Below are 23,602 nucleotides of genomic sequence, written 5' to 3'. Positions count from 1 at the left end.
GAGAATAATGTTACTATGGGAAATACTTATAGAAATTGATAGTTACTTTATCTTTGCTTTTGATGATATAATTTGGGTCACCTGATGCATCAGATGACAAGTTATCTCCAATTACAGCTGAGCATTTCATGAAATGGTTTCTAGGAAATCACTAAGGTGAATTAGTAGTGGAGATCAACATGCATTCATAACTGTACATGCAAAAATGAAACATCCAGCATCACCAGGAAATAAGGTTTTCACATGTGACTTCTTCAGATTACTGATGCTCACCCAGTAAGCACTTTTCTGCCATTGTATACAGAGCACATAGAATGGAATTTACCCTTGTCTTGATGAGTCATGGTCATCATTAGGAATACATTCACTGTTCTCTGCTATAATATGGCCCTCAAGGAGAACTGAGCCACACAGAGATATTAGCTATACATTAAAGTTCCCAGATGATTATGCTTTTAAAATTCTTGTCATTTATAGATAGCTCTTCTGCCCATTCCCTTATTTCCATGCTGCTAGCCATCACTCCTTGGTGCTGTCAGTGTGCTTGTATCTCTCTTCACTCTTTAATTTGCAGCTTCTAATGTGTGGTAGGTTTAGAAACTGGAAAAGCAATCTTGTTATAATTGTGTTTAAAATAAGAGTAAAATAAGCACTTAGAAAGGCTCTGAGGGAATTTTCTGATGAATATATTGTATTTCAGCTTGAACAAATGGACTTTGAGACATTTGCTTTTGCAGTGATCTATGCTGCTTACTCCTGGGTTTCTGGCAATTTTGGCAAGTTCAGACAATTGTTTAAATGACTCCTAGATAAGCAAGATGTTATTGTATTTAAAAATGACCTTATTTTTTAGAAACATAAATAAAACACACACCAAGATAAAATACATCTCTACCATATACAAAGTTAAAATTCAAGTCGAATTTAAAAGCTTCTACATGAAGTAAAGTGGAGAATCATTCCCTTATGAAAACATTTTTTTTAAGCATTTCTACATTTGGCATATCAACAGACAAAGATAACACTGCATACTAAAAAGTGATTTACCTATAACTACATCATGACCATCAACCAGGCCTGCAGAGAACAGCTCCTGAGAAACGCCATCTGCCGTGTCTGTCCAAATGTGAAATGAATATGTATTAGACATAAAATAAAAATCAATAATCCAGTGAAATCTAAAAATACATATATTTTCTGATATCAAACTCTACCTACATATGCTTTTAATTAAACTTCAGAGTCTACTTTAGGAAGAAAATTCAGAAGGATACCATGATGAATTTTCATCAGCTATAATTACCATTTTGCCATTTATTCAGTAGATGTCACATGAAATCATTCTTTCATTTTGGGGGAACCAAGAAATTTTTCTTCTTCATTGTCTGAATTATTCACTAAATGCACTTTGATTTAGTTGTGCCATAATTGCTCTTGGTGGTACTGATCTTCTTTCTTGCCAATGTTAATACCAGTAATCTTTCCATCCAATTTAATCTTTAGTAGTGAGTTTACCAAGATTTAAAATAAAGTATATAATGTGTCACAGACAAACAATTGATGGATTCCCAAAATGAGTCTTTTTAATTTGTCCTTTTAAAATATGTATTTATCCTGAGAAGGATCACTTGACAGTAACAGAAGCATACATTTTCGTACAAAATACAATTGAATGAAATAATTATGCCTCTGCTGAAATCTGTGGATAGCAACTTTCTAATAATGATGGGCATGAATAAGTGGCCAGAAATGAACACAGGTGATTCAGCCTTAATACACATTACAGTTCTTGGAATTCAAAGATGCCCAAATTAGAAATTTTAGAAATCATTAAAAATAATTCACTTTAATAAACATGTATTCAATGTCTACCATGTGCTGAGCTTTGTTGGAGCTTAAATTGGTTTGGGAATGTGGAGAAAGAAGAAGGAAGAGAAGGGATCTTTAAGAGGCAATGAGGAAACACATTTTACCAAGGCATAGCAAGCAATCAACCAATTAGCATTTATGTACTGGGCACTGTGCTAAGTGCTTCTCTGTAAATTAGTCTTAGGAATTTGACCGAGACTGAGAAGTGAAGAGCTTGTCTGGAGTGACAAAGCTAATATGGGGCAGAAGAGGGACTTGAATCCGGGTTTTCCTGATTGTGAAGCTGGCTCGCTATCTCTTATGCCAGACTGCCTCTCAGAGGAAATAGAAAGTTTAGCTAAGAAATGATCCTTGCCTTTATGGAAGTTTATAGTCTAGTATCTGCATATAAGTCAACATAGTAAGTGATACCTCCAGGGTCAGAAGGCTCTGATTATCCCCACCTCCCCCCAATCTGTTTTCCATTGCTCTGAGATATTTTCCCCTGAATTCAATGCTGCAACTAACTACAGGGATGACTACCACAAGAGATAACTTGCAAAGAGACTGCAATGCAAGCATCTTTTTATACTCTAGACCTATCAGGTGGCAGAATCACAGGAGCAACATTATCATCTCTGCCAAAGCAGACCTCATACAGGCTGGGCCACAATTCTCTGGGATGATGCTGCACATATGCATGTGTTTCTGTATACATGGTGGGTATGGAAGAAGGAGGAAGGAATGTTATTTATTATTGGCATTCATTATAAGGTCACAGAAGGCATTCTCCTTTAACACTTCAAAATTCATCAGTTCACCCTACCACCTCTTCCACACCACAGCCCGATTTTCACAATAGCAGTTTAAAAAAATACAAAAAGAAGTTTGATATGGATTTTCTCTACTTTTCATTGGCAAAATTGAGTAACTATCAACAGTCTTTTGTTATTTTCTTTCTTGTAATGAATGTAGAAGAAATAGATTAGAGCAAAGGTTCTTAATCTGGGGTCTGTGAATGTATTTTATAACATTTTGATAGAACTGATTTCCCTGGCAATCTTATATATTTTATGCATTTAAAAATATTCCAAGAAGAGATTCATAGGTCTCATCAATAGGGCCAAAAGGCTCCCTGACACCCCCAAACTTTAAAAATCCCTAGACTAAAAGTTTGTTAGAGAGCTTGTCATCATCGTCTTCTTTTTCTTTTTTTTTTAAATGGATGAGAAATTTGGCTTATATTCTTCAAATTCCAGGAGAATGATCTTTTCTATATGTGCCAGGTTTATCAGCCTCCTCCAATTAGAGATTTGGGAGGAAACCTAAGAATGACTTATTTACCTACAAAAGAGCAGCAAAAAAAAACCCTAAAACACCATGATCATGAATTTTAGAGGGTCCAACAGAAAATGGCACCTTAATGACCTTGGAAGTTAGAAGTAACTTCAGGACAAAAAATTTTATTCTATTTTTGTGCTTGTCATATATAACACTATTTTACACATAGTGGATATTCAATAAATGTTTGTTGTCTTTCTTAAAAGCAACTCAACCCCCTACCCCACTCATCCTTGAAGCACAAAAGGGCTGAAAATGAGATATTTTAAATGAGCAAAAATGAGGGATGGTATTGGACTGCAGCCAAGGCTACTGACATTCACAAATGGCTGTGAATGTCGGCACCACTAAGCAATGGGTGAGTTATATTAAAAATTCTGAAAAACAGCAGGTTGGCTGACTAAATAGGATACTCCTTTGTATTTTTGTGTTTTGTGTGTCTAAAAATACTGCTATACTCCCATCAGATCTTAATGATGAGATAAGATAAAATGATCCTAGGAAATAAAAATGAGAATACATTGATTCTTAGTGTATCCACAAATTCTTGTTTAAAAATTATAATGAGAATACATTGATTCTTAGTGTATCCACAAATTCTTGTTTAAAAATTATAATAAAAATGATGTGTACCAGGATATGGGCCTGCCCTGCCCTGGGGGCAGAGATTCCAAAACTCCAAATGGTTTGTGACTCAAAACTGGGGTAGTGACTGATCTCTAGCTAAGGAAACAAGATGGAATGGTTCCAGTATCAAACTGGCCCTAGGGAATGTCAGTTAATTTAGTTTAGCCAAAATCAGGGAGCTAAGGCCAGGTCTATTTGAGAACTCAAACTACAGAGCCAGAGAGTTGAGTGGGAAACAGACTTAGGAATGAAAAGATCAGTAACAGACTATTGGACTGGGAGGCAAAAATTTGAATCTAGTTTTTTATCAAAGCTTAAGGCAGCTGAAAGATCTGGCTTATAGAATCTACTTCAGGAACCACACTAGAAGAAAAGAAAAGCAGTGAAAGAGTAGTAGAGTGCTGTTGGTGAGGTTAGAAAGACCCTCATTAAAATCCCAGAGTCTTAAGAGTTAGCTGTGACCAACAGTCATCCTAAACAAGTCACTTAAACTCACTGAAGGGCACACAATTACCGTATAGAGAACACTGTGTAAATATAAGCTGTTTTAAGAGAGAAATGGAACAAGATAAAAGAACAATTAACTTTTGAGTTTAGAACATGAAGATGTTCAGAAAATGCCCAAATATAAAAGATAAAAAAAATACAGACCCCCAAAATGGGGGAAAATGGGAGTCCAGATAGGGAATCTTTTTCCTTCTGGTAGCTGGGGAGTTGAGAAGCAAGATTAGGCAGAAAAGGCTTATCTAAGCCTGGTTCTAGCTGAGGTTGAGATATACTTTGAAATGCTCAAAACTAGGGACTATTTCAAGAAGGTACATGCCTAGACTCTATGAGCCTATCCATACTCAAGGCTAAAGAAAAAGCAGATTCTGCAGGGCTAAGAAGGACAGCTCTAACTATCCAATCCACAGCAATAAAACTGGAACTATGCTATTGTTACAACTAAAACAGAGAATAGTGCTTTTTTTTTTTTTTAAATGGATGAGAAATTTGGCTTATATTCTTCAAATTCCAGGAGAATGATCTTTTCTATATGTGCCAGGTTTATCAGCCTCCTCCAATTAGAGATTTGGGAGGAAACCTAAGAATGACTTATTTACCTACAAAAGAGCAGCAAAAAAAACCCTAAAACACCATGATCATGAATTTTAGAGGGTCCAACAGAAAATGGCACCTTAATGACCTTGGAAGTTAGAAGTAACTTCGGGACAAAAAATTTTATTCTATTTTTGTGCTTGTCATATATAACACTATTTTACACATAGTGGATATTCAATAAATGTTTGTTGTCTTTCTTAAAAGCAACTCAACCCCCTACCCCACTCATCCTTGAAGCACAAAAGGGCTGAAAATGAGATATTTTAAATGAGCAAAAATGAGGGATGGTATTGGACTGCAGCCAAGGCTACTGACATTCACAAATGGCTGTGAATGTCGGCACCACTAAGCAATGGGTGAGTTATATTAAAAATTCTGAAAAACAGCAGGTTGGCTGACTAAATAGGATACTCCTTTGTATTTTTGTGTTTTGTGTGTCTAAAAATACTGCTATACTCCCATCAGATCTTAATGATGAGATATGATAAAATGATCCTAGGAAATAAAAATGAGAATACATTGATTCTTAGTGTATCCACAAATTCTTGTTTAAAAATTATAATGAGAATACATTGATTCTTAGTGTATCCACAAATTCTTGTTTAAAAATTATAATAAAAATGATTTGTACCAGGATATGGGCCTGCCCTGCCCTGGGGGCAGAGATTCCAAAACTCCAAATGGTTTGTGACTCAAAACTGGGGTAGTGACTGATCTCTAGCTAAGGAAACAAGATGGAATGGTTCCAGTATCAAACTGGCCCTAGGGAATGTCAGTTAATTTAGTTTAGCCAAAATCAGGGAGCTAAGGCCAGGTCTATTTGAGAACTCAAACTACAGAGCCAGAGAGTTGAGTGGGAAACAGACTTAGGAATGAAAAGATCAGTAACAGACTATTGGACTGGGAGGCAAAAATTTGAATCTAGTTTTTTATCAAAGCTTAAGGCAGCTGAAAGATCTGGCTTATAGAATCTACTTCAGGAACCACACTAGAAGAAAAGAAAAGCAGTGAAAGAGTAGTAGAGTGCTGTTGGTGAGGTTAGAAAGACCCTCATTAAAATCCCAGAGTCTTAAGAGTTAGCTGTGACCAACAGTCATCCTAAACAAGTCACTTAAACTCACTGAAGGGCACACAATTACCGTATAGAGAACACTGTGTAAATATAAGCTGTTTTAAGAGAGAAATGGAACAAGATAAAAGAACAATTAACTTTTGAGTTTAGAACATGAAGATGTTCAGAAAATGCCCAAATATAAAAGATAAAAAAAATACAGACCCCCAAAATGGGGGAAAATGGGAGTCCAGATAGGGAATCTTTTTCCTTCTGGTAGCTGGGGAGTTGAGAAGCAAGATTAGGCAGAAAAGGCTTATCTAAGCCTGGTTCTAGCTGAGGTTGAGATGTACTTTGAAATGCTCGAAACTAGGGACTATTTCAAGAAGGTACATGCCTAGACTCTATGAGCCTATCCATACTCAAGGCTAAAGAAAAAGCAGATTCTGCAGGGCTAAGAAGGACAGCTCTAACTATCCAATCCACAGCAATAAAACTGGAACTATGCTATTGTTACAACTAAAACAGAGAATAGTGCTTTTTTTTTTAACAGGTTAAAAAGATCAGGACTGAACTGAATTTGTTAATCTTTTCATGTTACTTTTCCCTAATGCCAAAAAATGTTTCCCTGTAGTGCTTCCATCACCTCCGAGATCAGTGCGCTGTAACTGGGATACAGCAATGGGGCTTATTATTATTTCCTTGCCAAGAGAATCTTGAAAAGCGAGGAGCAGGAATGGAAGCTCAAAACCTGAAGGAAGCACTTGTGAGACAAGGCTCAAGACCTAGATGTCAGGGAAGAAAAATAGCATAGGAGGCGTGCTGCATCCCAAGATACTATATAGGGTCAGAGGGTTATAGATTTAGAGCTGGAAAGGATTTGGAAGTGAGTATTTTGACAGGATTTTATTTTTTAACTGTGAAGGTAATTGGTTCTCATGACTAAAATGGGAGAGAATCATTGTTGATTGTGCAAAGATATTTACAACAAAAGATAGAATCATAATCCAATATAAAGAGTAAGGTCTGTATTATGTTTGTCGACTTTTTTTTCTTTTGGCCCAAACCTGGGGTTTTATTAGTAGTTCAGAATTGCCTTTGAGGAAACTCCTTAGGTCAATGCAGGTCAAAGTAACTCTTTCAGCAATTTGAAGACTGAGAGAGTTAGTGGCCTGGGGCAATAAGAGGTTTGTTAGAGATGTGCCCACAGTCACAAGCAATAGATGCCAGAGATAGGACTTCAGGTCTTTTTGACTCCATTTATATACTCTAGTCAGTATAACAAGCTGCCAGTCATCACAAATATGGACATGCAAATAGATAAATTATTCTCTTGCTCCCTTGAAAAAATATCTAAAATGTCAGCAGACACTACCAATAACTTCTAATTTGTAATATTATTATTGAAGGATAAACACGTTGTGCCTCAGTAATAACAAGCCAATTACAGCACTGCCCAGTGAATGCTGCCTGATAACAGAAGGCCTTGAATGCTGTCTGGCAACAGAGAGCAGAGAACTTTGATGGAAAAAAAAAATGGCAATTCAGATTGCCAAAGCAAGCATAACTGGTGCAGAAACAGGAATCCTGGCTTTTTGTTGCTAGTGAAATTACAATTGATTTTTATTGCAATGTTCATTTTTAATCCTTCAGATAAAATGAAACAAGATAAAAATACCAATGAGGTCCTTACTTGGTATTGTTTCAACATTAATCTTCTGCCACAAGTTTTTATCCATATTGTCTAGTCAATATTTTTACTTCAAATTTTGTAGAAAACTGTTAAGTCCACTGGCATCATTAATTGACAATTTTCAACTTCAAATATTAACCATAATTGTAATATTGTTCTCTAAAATATAATGTTCTCTGGGAGCAGGTTTTTTAGGGAGTTTCTGGAGGCAGCTTTCCTTTCAGTTCAGTGTAAATAATCACCTCAAATACAGCCAGAAGTTAAAGTCCAGATCCTTTATTGTCTACTTCAAAATAGACTGGTTAGCTTTCTTAGAGACTTTCTTTTCTCTCTCCTTAGTTCCGAAAGCTCTTGCTGCTAGTCCTTTGACTAGCTTCAGCCTCAGCCTCTCATCCTCTCAAAGCCTCCAACCAGCACAAAGGTGGAAATTGGAATGAATCTGACTCTGCTTCTGAGAGTGGGCTCATGTTTTTTTGAGCTTTTGGGAGCTCCTCCTTATATACGCTCTCTTAAAGTTATGAATCTTGTGGAACTCTAATAAGTACTAAGTACATCTAGAGAACTGTTAAGCACCCTGCTAAACAACCATTGTCTCCATCAATTCCACTGACTTAGCACTTTGTAAGAATTCTAACACATAATGACAATTATAAGGTTAATATTAGTCACCAGAGATAAGAATGAGAACTTCTGCTTAACTTTTTTAATTTAATAAGAATTAAAACTCTTTTGGTTGGTGTAAACCTATGAAAAATGTTTTGAAGCAAATGGATGACTAAAGTAGCAAGGATGCTACTTGGCAGATGGCATGGTAATAGAAAAGGTATAATTACCCAATTCTTACTTTTGCTCATTTTTTTCGACCAAAGAACCTTCTATTGTAAAGTCCAGAATTCATTTCTCCTCCTTTAATGTCAATAAAAGACTTCATTTATTGAAATGACAAGTCCAGGTGATATGAAATCCTTTACCTCTTTTGAATCTCAATGTCCAACTTATTTTTTCTTGTTTTGTTTTTTTTTTCCTCATTTTAGATTCTCTAAATAAGTTCTACATCTTCACTTAAAAAGCTCAGCCCCATTCTCTCTCACCTGCTTCAGGATTAAGTCTATCATATATGTCCCTTTTGTCTGTCACCTATCTCACTTTATTGGCTCCTTGTCCCGGGTTTACAAAAATACTCAAGTCTCTCATACTCACACATCCTTCCCTTGACTCTGCCATCTGATAAAGTCACTGTCTTATAGCTCTCTCTCTTCTGCTTTACTGCCAGCCTCCCAGAAAAATAATTCTGCAGTCCCCCTGTCCATTTCAACAACCACTCCCTGCTTCTGAACACCTTGAAAGCTGGTAGTTCTTACCCACCACTATTCAAACAGTTCTCTCTGAATTCTCTCATTGTTCAATCCCACAGGCCCTCTTTTCCCCCTTACCCTTATTCTCCTAAACCTCTGCCATTCTCTTTTGCACTACATATTCTATCACCCTCCACCTTCTGTGCTATTTCATTCACACTCTCCTCCTACCTGCTTAAGTTCCTTGTCTGTATCCTTGCCTAGCTTCTCATTCTCTATTTGTGCTTAAATGTGGAAATCTCCCTCCTCTCCCCAACAAAGATTTAAGTCCTTTTTATACTCTTCCCCATGGTGATCTCAACCACTCCTATGATTTCAATTATTATTTTTATTAAGTTGCTCCCAAAATCTTCCCAGAATATCAATTCCATATTTCTAGCTGCCTGTGGTTGATTATTCTTGCCTGCATTTCCAACTCATTACATTCAAAACTTAGCTTCATCTTCCCCAATACCCATTTATTCCCCAATTTTACTTTTTTTCCTTACTACATCATCTTCCTAATCAAAAACTTTAGAATTTTGGTATCCTCTTTAGCTGTTCTTACTTTCCCCATGTAATCAAATGTAAAGGCCTTCTCAATTATTCCATGACAATACTCTTGTAATCATCTATGCTACATTCCCAGTGCAAATACCCAAATCCTATCCCCCAACAACTCTCATATCCCGTTTCATTTCCCTGTTTCTAATCTATCATTTTACCAAGCCATCTTTCACATAACTAAACAAATAACTATCCTAATGCTGTATCTGATCATGTCACTTGTATTTTCAAAAAGCTTCACTGGACCCCCACCCTGGCCCTGCTCAATCTACCTTTCCAGCTTTATTATATACTACTACTTCTCTTTTCACATTCTCTCAATTCAGGTTAAAATGAACTAATTCTTGGTCATCTGTTCTCATCCTGCCCTCTTCTAAATTTTGTCTTTGTTGAAACTGTCACCCATGCATGAAATTAAATCGCTCCCTCACTGCCAACTCCTACTCTCTCTGTTTTAGATTTCTGTTTCCTCCAAGGCCCAACTCAAATTCCTCTTCCTTCATGAAGTTTTTCCTAACTACCAGAGCAGAAAGTAGTCTTATCATCTTCAAATTTCTTTAATCAATTTACCCTGGGCCTCCCTTTCGCACTTATCATTGGTTTTTGCATGTATGTTAAAAAGTTTCTCTCTATATTCCTGCCAGCTACCTACATTAGATTATAAACTACTTGACAACAGGGTCTGTGTCATATTTATCTTGCTTATCTTTAGTGCTTAGCAAAGTAGCCTGCAAAGGGAAAATGATCAACATTTTTTTAAATGAGTCAAATTTACTTTAGAGCCTAGAGTAGAGACTTTAAAAAGTAATGGAAATCAAAAGTTCTGAGGAGGCATGAGTTCTTGGTTTCCCTCAATGAATTTAAGTTACTAGTCACGAGGCCTAGAAAAACACTGTCACAAGCTAATAAAACCTGTGGATGTACAAGACCGGCATTACACTGGCAGTATGTAGGAAAAAACTATGAAGAAAAGAGCCACCGGACTGAAGACAGGCAAATACAGCAATTTTCTAAAAAAAAAGGAAAAAGGAGTATTCTTCAAATTATAGGTCAGTAAACTTGACTTCAATTCCCAGAAGAATTTCAAAACACAGTATTAAAAGAATTTTATGAGTACTTTGGAGGAAAAGAGGTAAATATTAGAACCAGCAAGGATCATGTCAGACTAAATTCATTTTCTTTTTCAGCAGGGTAACTAGATGGGTAAATCAAAGTAATGTCAGAGGCATAGTACACCTAGATTGTATGATGATATTTTAAAGATTCAATCAGGACACCCTGATGGACAAGATGGAGAGATATGGACTAAATAAGAACAATTGAGTTAGATATGGAACTTAATGAATAATTAAATCTAAAGAACGATGATCAAGGGCAACCCAAGATACAAGTCTCTTAAAGGAATGTCCCAAGGACAGATCCTTATTTTAATTAGTTTAATGATTTTATCAGTTACTTGGATGATGACATATTTTTCAGATCTAAATAGGGGCACTGCAGTTATGAAGTCAAACTGGAAAACATAACTAAGATCTACAAAGATCACAACAGGCTAGAACAATGGGCCAAATCTGAGTGAGCCCCTGAGACTGTGGCTTAGTGAAAAGGGCACTGGAATTGGAAAGTCAGAAAATATTAAAGTTGTCACTTTTACACTGAGTACTAATGTGACTGTGGGCAAGTCACTCACTCAAATCTCTGTAAGTTGTTTCATGTTTAGAATGAATGCATTGCAGGGATTAAGGGATGTTCAAAGGAGCTGCCCTGCATAACTATAGAGGGATATATACTATTCTTCCACAGAGTAAAACCCTGCCTCTCTAACTGGGGATATTTGATATGAAGAACAGAGAACTTAGAGAATAAGACATAGTTGATTCCAAGTATATGAAAGGCTATCATTTACAGTTATGTTTTATTTGACTCTATAATGTAAAAAAGGGAGGAAATCAGCTTGAATTGGGGGGAAAAGAGGGGAGGGGAATTCCAAACACTAAGAGCTGTTCAAGAGGGGAGTAATGTCTAGGGAAGCAGAAAGGTTTCTATAACTTAAAAGTTTTCAAAAATGGAGGCTGGGTGGCCATTTCTTGAATGTTTGGGAAGGGTCTCTTGCTGACACCCCGACTGGAACGGACCAAATGACTTCTGAGGTGTCTTTAGAATCTTTAGATTCCCTAAACACTAACTGATATGCATGACTTTATTTAACCACTTAAAATATTTTTATTTTGCAAAATAACTGGATCAGCTTGGACAATACTCAAAATTTAGTTATAATATGAAAATTCTATTCATTGGAAGATAAACATTAAGCCTACCCATATTTACTAACATCTAAAGCAAATGCAAAATTTTTCATCAATTTCTTATGACATATACTTCCATAAAAGCACCACAGAGAAGGTAAAATCATAGAGTAGTTGTTTGTTGCTAAATTCTTATTAGGTTTTTTTTTTTTGGTATAATTTTCATTAGGTCCATCCTTTAAGCTCTACTCCAATATAATCAGTACCTATTTCCAGGGGTGAGTTAACATGTACACTACCATACATTTTATCATATATGTTCACATAAAACAGTATACAGTTTAGCACTGAGTCACTGAATGGGCAAAAGGATTTTGGTTTGGAATTGTTACAGGAATATGAAATTCCTTTTTGTGAGAGAAAAAATTGAAATTTGAAACAGTAATTTATTAACCCCAAACTAGTAATCAATTTCTAAAATGTGCTTTTGGGCAATAAAAGAATAATTTCAATTAAAACCTACCTCTTCCTGGAGTAAACTCAAATCGTATGTCATTAAGTTCTTTTCTGGAGTTCCTGAAATATATTGCACACAACACATTAAAATCTAATGAAGCGATGCTTAATCAAACTAAATGTATTCCAATTTTTATACAAGTTGATGTTAATATGCAAACAGCATTTTACAGTTTGATGCTATAGTATTCCCTTGACTCAAAGACATATATATCAAGATATAAATAAAGGAAAGAACTTAAGGAATTGAACAGCATTTGCTTAACAGAAGGACTAACCTCACAAAACTAATTATAATATTTATTTTTCAAAACTTTGTGTCATATTGGTAATATCAAACCAACCTGATAACTGAAATGCCTAAGATCTTATCACACTGCCCTGTTTTATATGCACTTATCCCAAATCAAATGTTATTTCCTTCCTTTCCAAGACAGTCTACTTTGATTCAAATCACATATAAGCAAGCAACAAAAATGTGAAGTAATTTGTTCAAATAATAGAATAGGGTTTGAACTCATAATTTCATTGGCATAGGGAATTCCCAGATAAAGAAACTTCCTCTACCAGTGTAGATTGGTACCATGTCTCTATAGTCTTAGAAAGTTGCTTTCATTTATCATAATGTCACATATTAAAGCAGTGCTTTACTGTTAACTTTGGCTTTCACCTATATTATCTCATCTGAACCTTGTTATAACTTTTCCAGGCAAAGAAGCCTGAATTCTGGAATAGCTGAATAACAGCCAAAATCAATAGCTTGATAAATGGCAACTGGTGGAAGCTGAATTGGGTTTTCTATCTGAAATGGGTCTTCTAAATCCCAAGCTCTTTATACTGTACCAAAGTCCCAACATTATAATCATACAAAAAAGAAAAAAATTATTAAGAAATGAATTATGTTGCCAAAGAAAACATTGTAACAGAGAAGTCCCTGAAGAAACCCTATGATGAGCTTATTGAAAATAGTTCATGTAATCCAATAGGGGTCAAACCAACTAATGAATTTACAGTACTCTGTTTTTATGGGGAAAGAGGGAAAATATGATGAGGAAATCTCCTCTACCTGTTCTGCACCTGTTCTGCAATTTATAGTCTAGGGCATTAAGAGGTTATGGGATTTAATAGAGTTACACATACAATTTTTCTAAAGATTAAAGTGGGAGAGAAGATGAATAGTAAATACCCATTTAAAATTTACCAAAAAAATGATGAATGGAATAACAATACTGTATACACCAACAATTTTTTCACTTATGCTAATGTTAAGTAGTAAAGGCATAAATAAACAAATAAATAAATATACATATAGGATTTGGAAAAAAAATCTTTTTCAATACATGCTATTATAAGGCATTCTGATATAAGTTTCATAGAATGAATTCAACAAAGAACTAATAAAAAAGCACAATTTGAAAAATTGCAATGGAAAAGCTAGTCCAAACAGCAATTACTAAAGGAAGAAAATGTTAGACTAAATCATTGAACTGTTAAATCATCTGACTAAAACCAACAGGGAATGAATATCTGAATAATGCTATATTTGAATCACACTGACTTTCCTTTTACTGTAGTCAAGCCCAAACTAGTAATGCCTCCTCTTGTCAAAGTGATGCTGGATTCCCAGATAATGTCAGAGCAGGGCAAACTCAGGCATATCCTATTATGCTGGAAAGGTTTCAATGTGAACATGTCCATAGGCTACTGTCTGAGAACCAGCCTGATGTAGGAAGCCCATTTCGGGACCACTGGGAACTAGGGAAGGAAACTTTTTGGCTATGAAAATAACTGTGATTTGGATTAAACCCACAGAAACAAATGAAGCAAAAACAACTTAAGTATGTTTCACTTACTCAATGAAAAAAAAAATTTAAACACCCTTTACAATATTAAATTCTCTAAACTAAGTTCATGGGCTCATACTTTAGGGCTGGAAGAGAACCATTTTCCAATTCCCTCATATTTGTAGTTCAAGAAACAAGCCCAGAGAGATCACTCAACTTTAAAACACTTTTAGGATTGAAATATATTGCTGGATTCCATAAATGCTAGGGCATGAAAATGAGACATGAAAAAAGACAGGTAGGATAACAGGACATAGGTAAAAATTTTGGAGTAAAGTGGATAAACTTAACCTCTTTTTTTTTTTTTTTTCCTGAGGCAATTGGGATTAAGATATTTCTTAGAGGAGAAAACTCCTACAACATCTGTTTACTGGCTACTGTTCATGTTACTAAGGCTGTTTAGTCATTGCTTTATGAATCCAAACCTAAAATATTCTCTTCCTTTGAAAAGATCACAATGATGGATTGTTAGCAGTAGACTTGTCCCATCAAGATGAAATATAGTTGGAGAACCGCCTAATTGGATCTGACTACTGAAGGTCATTCTTTTATAAAGAATTAATCTCTTCAATCTTATCCTTAACACCTTTAATTGAAAGTACATTTACTTTAATTGATATGGCACAGGATACTCCTGATTTCAAGGAAACTGAAGATTTTCATGATTTAAGGCCAGAAATTATGTCAATGTAATTTTATGAAGACAATCTTAATGAAAAAATAGCCAAGTTCAAAACACAGGCTTTCTTAAAGATAAATAAAGCCTTTAGGGTAAATCAACTTGCTCCTATTATCAAACTGTCACAAGATATTAATGGACAATAATTAATTTACTACATAGAAGTTAATGAAGAAGAGACCTTTATTATGAAAATACAGAATCTTTCTGTCAACAGAGAATGGTAGAGTGCTGTATTTGGAGTTAGAGGACCTACATGCAAATTAAAGATCTGCTGCTTACTGTGTTGTGTGATTTAGGACAAATCACTTAACCTCTCCAGAACTCAGTTTATTCACTCCTTGATGATCTCTAAGGTCTCTTCTAGACCTAATCTACAATCCTGTAATGGGAAACTTCTGTGCTCTGATCCAATGGCCTGGAATGGGAAAGAAATTAAGCAAGGCCTTAAAATAATTCCGGTCCTAACAGCTTTAACAAAAAAGTGAGTACCATCCACAGCACTAGTGATAGTACTGGTGGTGTTGTTCAATGACAACAAACAGATCTGTTAAGTGTGGGAAAAGACTGGTGAGAGTTAGCACAGTAGAGTGGATAGAGCTCTGAACTTCAAAGTTAGGGAGACCTGGGTTCAAAGTACTTTAGATATTATTAGCTGTAAGACAGGATAAAAGTGTGGAATAGATAGCTTCCCAATTTTTATGACCTTATGAAAACTCCTAATTAAAATTTAAGGTTCTAGGAGTTTCCTTTAAAAGAAAAAATGACAAAGATTCAAAGAAAAAAATAACTTCCATTCATGCCTTCCAAAATGTTTTTTTGCTAAGATTAAAAAAAAAATTCAGTAAGATTCTGTGAATGTCCCTCAAAAGTAATCAGATGATGAACAAATTCACCATTTAACTCAGGAAAAATGTAATGACAGGTTAAAAAAAATGACAGGTAAAATGAAATATCCTTTTCTGCTTTTTTTAATTTTATTCTGGAAAAAAATAAGAAAAAATTTATAGTACTCATGAAATATCTAAACTTTCATAGCAAAGAGAGTATGAAGAGCCTTAGGAGGAAAAAAAAATCTTTATAAAGCTATCATTTGCAACTTGTTGCAACTATCTAGGTTTGAGCTTAGAAAAGAACCCTAAAATGAAAAAAAAAAAAAAAAAAAACCTATTCCCTGCTCTAGCCGCCACATATGAAAAGTGAGTATTGCCAGGCAGATCTGGCCAAACCTTTCTTTATACCTGGCACTTGATACTTGCCAGGCACACCTTCAACTCCATACTTATAGAGGGCTTTTCCTGGTTATGCAGGCAAAAAGGAGAGAAAAGTGAGATCACAGGTACTGACAGGAAAGGGAGGAAAATCCTACAGACAAGCTTATTTCTGCCTCTTAGGATATTTATTTAAAATTAGTAATAAGTCAAAGTTCAATAATTACCTGCATACCATAAAGATACTGAAAACATACAAGCATATTCTAAGGATTCAGGTGGCTGTTAGTTCTAGTTCTGCCACTAATTACAGTCACACAACTTTTCTGGGTTTGGGGGGGGTTTAAAAAATATATGTCCATGAAATAAGATGCAGCTTTTACATTTCTAACACTGACACACACAAACACATATACACTCCTAAACTTTAAAAAAAAAAAAAAAAGGATATTTCCAGTCTCATTCTCCTTCAGAAAACAAGTGTCACAAAACCTCAGCAATAAATGAGTTCAGTGATACCATTTAATAGAAGAGAAAATAAGACTTCTAGCAAAGTACATCTGTAAGTAGTTGAAGAACAGGAACTAGAACCCAGGTGTCTTGACTCCCAAATTTAAAAAATCATAGAATCTGATATTTGGGAAAGACTAGAAACCTGAGTAGAATTCTTAAGAAATATCAACAACAAATAGGTGGAATTATTCAGCCTCTATTTGAACACTTCAAGTGATGGGAAAATATCTACTAAAGCAGTATGCTGCCCTTTTGGTCAACTCTGATTGTTAAGAACGCTATTATTTGTCCTCTTCACCCTCTTTTATATTGAGGCAAAATTGATTTCTAGGCAACTTTTACCCACTGTCCCATGTTCTCTCTTTTGGAACCAAACAAAAACAAACTAATCTCACTTTTACAGGATGAACTTAAGACACAGCCAGAAGAGTGATCTTATTTCTAACTTCTCCAGTTTTAATTAACATCTTTAACACATACAATTCCTTTCATCAACCATGTATAGTTTCCAGTTCCCCATACTGTCCTAGTGACCTTTTTTGACACATTCCAGCTTGTTAATGTTTTTCTGAAAAGTTGGTGCCAAAGACTATGGTTTGACTATCACCTCTCATTCTCATGTACTGATACATCCCTAGACTACATTCAAGTTTCTGTTGACTAAACTAGCTTGCAGCTCACTAAAAAAACAAAACCCAAAACTCAACTTTATTTCCTTTTGTTTGTTTCTTTCCTTTCTTCTGTCTCTCACACACTCAACTTCTATTTTGATATGTGACTCCCTCTATTATACTATATTATACTTTTCTTATTATTACATTTGGTTCATCATTCTGACCTGTCATTTAATAATCATCAGTCTACCCTTCAGCATCCTAGTAGATCCATCTTTCTATAATCTACAGATTTGATAAATATATCATCTAGTATTAGTGCTGAAGAATAAAGGATCAATAATATATCCCCTGGGCTACTTAACTACATATTCCTTTCTAATATGGAACTGATTAATTCATAAACTTCTAATCCTTTGAGTCTACTCATTCAACCCCACTTCTATCAAAATTACATGAAATCTCCTCATCAAGTAATCCCCATCACCTCCTAATATCACATAATCTTCTTGCCAGAAGGTAGCAAAATGATTATCATTAATTTGGGTATCACCATGATTTACGGAATACTAATTGAACTCTCATTACTTAGAATATCTATAATTTATGTATGGCATAATGGAGAGTGTTAAGAGTTGGAGTCAAGAAGTCTTTATTACACACCTACTCTATGCCAGTTACCAAGTACTAAGGAAAAAAAAAAAAGAGGGGGATCAAAAAAGGGCTTCTTAAGGAAGGTAAGATTTTAGCTGGGACTTGAAGCAAGTCTGTAAGTCAGAAGGTGGAGATGAGGAAGCATGAAAACAAACTGCAAATTCACTGAACTGGGAGGTCTTCTGAGAGGATCAGCAAGAGGGCCATTGTCACCAAACAGCAGAGCAGGTGGGTATGTAAGTAGACTGGAAAGGTAGAATAGGATCAGACAGTAAAAATTCTTGAAGTCCAGAGGATTTGTTATTTGATCTTGAAGAATATAGGGAGTCACTAGAATTTACTACTGAAGACAGGGTGGCAGGACAGACCCTAGGCCCTTCCTACATCGTTTTCCTGATCATATGATTATAACGTATACAAAAAATTAGGAACTGAAATCTTAAAAGCATTATTTAAATTCTATATTATTAGACTCTGAATAATCTTTCTTCAAACATTAGGGATTGGAAAGCTAAACAGTTCCTGACTCCAAGGAGTTTCCATTCTGCTAAGGGGAAAAAAAAAAAAAACTCAGTTCGATAATATAAAATGCTAACAACAGATGGAATTTTATCTTCAGATATCTCCCAATCCATCCTATTTGTTGGCAAAGACAAATAGATAGAAGTGAATTTAATTGCAAAGGTTCTTTCCTTCCCCAATGAATTAAGTCAATTGACTTGGAAAATTAATATCAATAGAATAGGCTTTTGTAGTCAATTATTCTTTTCTTCAGCAAAATAACAGTAAGCACTCTCATATATCTGTATCTTTGGGCATGAAATCCTCTCAAGGGGAAAGTAAATCTTACAACCAAGCAGGCACTCTCAGGTATGACTCAGAACTATTATCACTTAAGAAATTCAGAAGCAGAAAAGCCAAAATGTGTATAAAAACAAAAGAAACTAAAAAGCTAGACCATTTCTTCTGCTAAATGTAATATGTTAAAATAAGCTAAGAGAAAATAAGTATCCTAAGCAGGTTCTTCAATTAAAGGCAAATCAAATTAAGAATAATTTATTAAATATCTATTATGTGCCTTGTAAAAGAGGAGGACAAAAAACATAAAATATGTTCTTTGCCTCCAAAGACATAATCATCTGTTTGAGGAAACATGATTTAAATGTTAAAAAAAAAAATCAGAGAAGTATGCAGCTTACAATTAAATGCTGAACAACATTGTACAATCAGTAAACATCAAATATTCAGAGACTAGGAGTCAATGGGCTAGAGGCTGTAAGTGGACCTTGAAAATGGGTAGAGAATAAATAGACAAGAAATAAGCATGAAGAAAGGCAACAGGCAGAAATGGACAAGGTATATATATTCAATTTATAAGGTCAAATGGGTAAAGACAGAGCCAAATATTTTAGACTTGTAAAATTAGAATGAAGAACCGGAATATGGTCCTTTTTTCAATAAACAATCACTGGAGGTCTTGGTCTTGATCATTCTTAAGAGTTCAGAAGTCCCTGGATCAATCTAAAGTAGCAACTAGCAGGGTCCTTCCCATTATTATAACCATCTGAAGAAATCTGAGTCAAGGTAAAAACAGAAGGTGGTTTCCAGTTTGAGCTAGGATTCACAGGAAGGCAAACATGTCCCATATTGTAGGATTATGTATTTAGAGATGATCCTTCGAAGTCTAGACCCTTCATTTCATGGTTGAAGAAACTAAGGCTAAGATAAGTTAAATCACTTGCCCAAAAAACTACCCAAGTAATTAAGTAGCCAAGTCAGGATTTGATCCCAGATTTTCTGCCTCAAATCTGGCACTCATTTCACTTTGTCTTATTTAACACAAAGGAAATAAAAATTTCCAGAACAGCTCATTAGACCTTTATCTAACTAGATGTTAGATCTTGTCTTGGAACATCTTCATGGATGGAAAACCAAACAGTCCTTAGCTCTGGCTTACAAGACTCAGAGTACTCACAGTTCCTAAACAAGTTTGTAATATGCATAAAAGTCCAGAATGTGGAAAGATCAGAGAACACTGTCCTTCCTGAGAAGGGGAAAAGCCCAAATCCATAATTCACAAGTTGTTCTCAGCACTCTGAGAGATGCCCACCTTATTTTAGAACAATGACTGGACTAAGGCCTCCAGAAGCAGAGCAAAGTTGGCTCAAAGGCCAGGAAATACAACAATAGGGGAAACCAAGGCCTAATGTACCCATCAGGCTAATTAACAATCCACTTGCTGCCCTTAAAGTCAACCTTAAATGTGGGAGGAAAGTCAAAGAATTGCATGTTGATTCATACTACTACCTTCAAAGAACAGTACATGACGCAGCATGTGATTAATGATCTAAGGTCCCTCAACTGGGGTGTCTTGATCATATTTGTGAACCTTAGTTTTACACAGCAGTTAAAAATTATTTCTTCCAGGACTACAGTATCAGGAGCAGGCTCTGCTAGTGTAATATTTTCCAAAGACTATGAGAACAACAAGAACTCCTCAGCCATGCAGCCTGTGGGGAACAGCCAGGCTGTATATGATTTTACACATCTGTCAGCTAACTCAAAGATCCAAATACAGATTCCTGCATATGGGAATCACCATGGGAATCTGTGATGCTCCATAGGCTCCAGCTGCCTATGAATAGATTACATTATGCATAAAAAGTTTTCACCACACAAGGCTACAGTATTTACAGTCTATGAAAAGCATCATTCACACTGAAATTGTCTAAGACAAGTTACCAAAATAAACCATTCTTTGTTTTTTTAAAGTAAAATGTTCCAAATACCACATGTGGGCATTTCTGTGTGGGATGATCCTACAGATTCTGTGTTAACTACATACATAAACTCTGAGGCAAGAGGGAAACGAGACCTTCTGAGAAGAGAAAGTATTCCTTCTATTCCAAACATGGGAAGCTAGGTACAAAATTAGGGAGATGGACTAGCGTCAAGTGTAGTTTGACTGGACTACAGAGAGCATGAAAGGAAGTAATGGAGCTTAGAAAGATAGGTTGGGGCCCAGATATAAAGGGCTTTAAATAACCAAGAGACAAATTTACATTTTGAGTTTAAAGGTGAAAGGGAGCCACTAGAGTTTATACAGTGGGGGAATGATATAGTCTACAACATCCCACAGCTACTAAATGAACTACAAAATTTGTCCCATAATCATGAAGCAGTACTTCCTCTCCTGTCTTCTTGCTTTATTTGAACCTGAAAAATTAGTAGAAGTACAATATTTACTTCCTAGTCCTAAACTGAATTTGCTCTTAATCTTTCGAGCACAAATATATTGCACTGGGATTGAAATGTTCTAGGAAGATAAATCATTTTAGTAGAAACCACATAAGCTCAATGGAAATTTCCAAGCACCAACAAATAGCCATAGAAATAAGAATCTCAAGTTAATACCAAACTTAGTTCTCAGTGGTATGCCCATCAGAAATTAAGATCTGCATTAATATTTAAATGATGTCATTATGAGTAAGCAGATAAGTTCCTCATCTTTACCTGCATATTCTTAGAGCTACTATCCATATTAACATGAGATTATATTTGTAATTAAATAATAAAGTTGGTCTCCATGAACAATGGGACCAATCTCATTACTTTATACCCATCTCCAGTTCTGACAGTGGTGTTAGGCAACGTCTATGCCTGTTGACATAACCATACCTCAAAGTATCAAGTATATAAGATATGATGTGGGAGTACTGTATAATTTCTATGCAAGAACAAATAAATAAAAACACCCCACTCTCTCCTACCAATCCCTAAATCTCCCAATCTTGGCCTTTGACAAATGAAGATCTCCCTATTATTCTGACTTCTAAACCTTTGCAATCGGGCACAGATATGGAAAAGAGGCAAATCTATACAAAAGGGGAAATAAATATTATTGAATCAATTTCTAGAAGGAAACATATTAGAAAACATAAGGAAACACATCTCACATTGCCATTATTATTTTTAGTAAAGTGATAGCTCTGCTGTCAGGTACTATAGTTGTCTTTAAAGGAGGAAGTTTTTAGACTAAAAGGCCAACAAATGCCTTTTCAAAATGATTCACAGAATAGGATAAACTTATTCTGACCACGCACACAGTCCTGGGAAAAAATTACGTGACTGATGATTTGGGTCAAAGATTTGAAAGATTCAGTTGACAAAAATGATTAAGCTGTTTATCTAACATTGGGTGCAGAAACGAATATTCATGAGAGAGCTTTAAAAAAGTCAAAGAGTAAACAAATTGGCAGCATCTTGAATAAATCCACAGCTTTCTGTAGAGTTGAGCCAGAGTAGTTCAATAGTCTTAAACCAGCATCTTATTACAGAGTACTAAAAATAAAAAGACACACTTGTCAAAGCTTGTAGATATAATGCTGAAAGACATTATGTCTTTACAGTGATAGCTAGGGAAGAGTACCAGAGGAGAGAGGGGTCATTTAAGTTCCTAAGGAGAGCCTGGATGAAGGAGATAGAATAAGACAAAACAATAATGATAAGATTACTAACTTGTAATTATTTGTTAATAGGAAAGGAGGAAAGGAACAAACAGCTATTAAGTGCTTCCTATGTGACTGGCACGGTGCAAAGTACTTTATAAATATAATCTCATTTAACCTTCACAACCTCCCTTGGGAGGTAGGTATTAGTTATTATCATTAATTATCTCCTTTTGACAGAAGAGGCAAACAATGTAGTTAAGTGAATTGCCCAGAGTCCCACAGCTAATAATGTCTGAGGCAGGATTTGAACTCAGCTCTTCCTGGCTCTAGGCCCTGTGCTCTCTCCATTGCCATACACATTGCCACAGTTACTCCTCACAAGCACTAATGCAATATAAAAAGGTTTAATGTTTAAAATAAGTTATGAACTGATTTTTAATTAAAATATAGAACTATGTAGAAGTATGCAGTAATGAATTTAGATTTGTAAATTATAATTCTGATCATACATGTGTTTAAATTATGATTATGATCATACAAATGTAATCCTGTAAAATTTATTCACTCTCTCCAGGACTCAGTTTCTTCATCTGTAAAAGTAAAGTGATGGACTACATATCTAGCTCCAAGGTCCCTTTCAGCTTTAAATGTATGGTTCTATGCTGAAGCATTCTTGGTATTTTATATCAGGCTTAACATTTAAATGTGACAATGAAATTATGAAGCAGGATTGGCTTTGAAGTCATTATCTTTATCAGCTAAATTCTATCTCTCCAAACCTTTCCTTTACAGATTAACAATTAATAACTTTGCTTTGTTGTAGAAAAATCATTAGAGAGATTACAGGGCAAATTAAGGTATGGCAATTAAAAAAAAAAAAAAAAAGAGCCTTGCCTAGGAGACTCTTAGTAAAGGTTTGAGTGGAATTTAAATTCAATGCATACTGATATTCATTTGAGAGACTGGTAATGATCCCAGAATATGTACCTTTCTAACATTTTACCTTGTACTTTGGTGATTTGTTTGTGCCAAGACAGAATATATAGATAATACCACCCACATTATCTACACCAAATTATGAAAGACATCTTTGAACTTAAAAATACTTAGAGAAATAGTGCTACAAGTTCAGTATTCTATCATAATGATGATCATCACTATTGTTATTAGTAGAGCTGTCATTCAGAAAGGCTGTAAGCCAGCAGTGATTGCATGGAACATGAGGAAGACAACATTTCAGGATCTTACTGTATGCTGAACATTAAAAACACATTTGGATCACCAAAGGAAAAGCAGGTAGCAATTTAATTAA

At 35.3% G+C, this 23,602-nt stretch overlaps 1 protein-coding gene across 3 annotated transcripts in view; it reads right to left on the bottom strand.

The window, feature by feature from the left end:
• STK39 (serine/threonine kinase 39) overlaps window positions 1-23,602 on the bottom strand; it is a 333,400-nt gene that overhangs the window by 61,855 nt on the left and 247,943 nt on the right. For 2 of the 3 annotated variants that reach the window (XM_051986226.1, XM_051986228.1), the window contains 2 exons: window positions 12,332-12,384; window positions 1,048-1,116 (listed from right to left, as the gene is read on the bottom strand). In XM_051986226.1, the coding sequence (XP_051842186.1) occupies window positions 1,048-1,116; window positions 12,332-12,384 (122 nt within the window). Of the gene's footprint in view, window positions 1-1,047; window positions 1,117-12,331; window positions 12,385-15,129; window positions 15,266-23,602 lie in introns of those variants that run through there. The other variant, XR_007952014.1, reaches the window with a different exon arrangement.

The sequence above is a fragment of the Antechinus flavipes genome, chromosome 3 (assembly GCF_016432865.1).
Source record: "Antechinus flavipes isolate AdamAnt ecotype Samford, QLD, Australia chromosome 3, AdamAnt_v2, whole genome shotgun sequence".
Lineage (NCBI taxonomy): Eukaryota > Metazoa > Chordata > Mammalia > Dasyuromorphia > Dasyuridae > Antechinus > Antechinus flavipes.
Note: the sequence above shows the minus strand (reverse complement) of the source record. Positions and strands in the feature narration are given on the sequence as shown.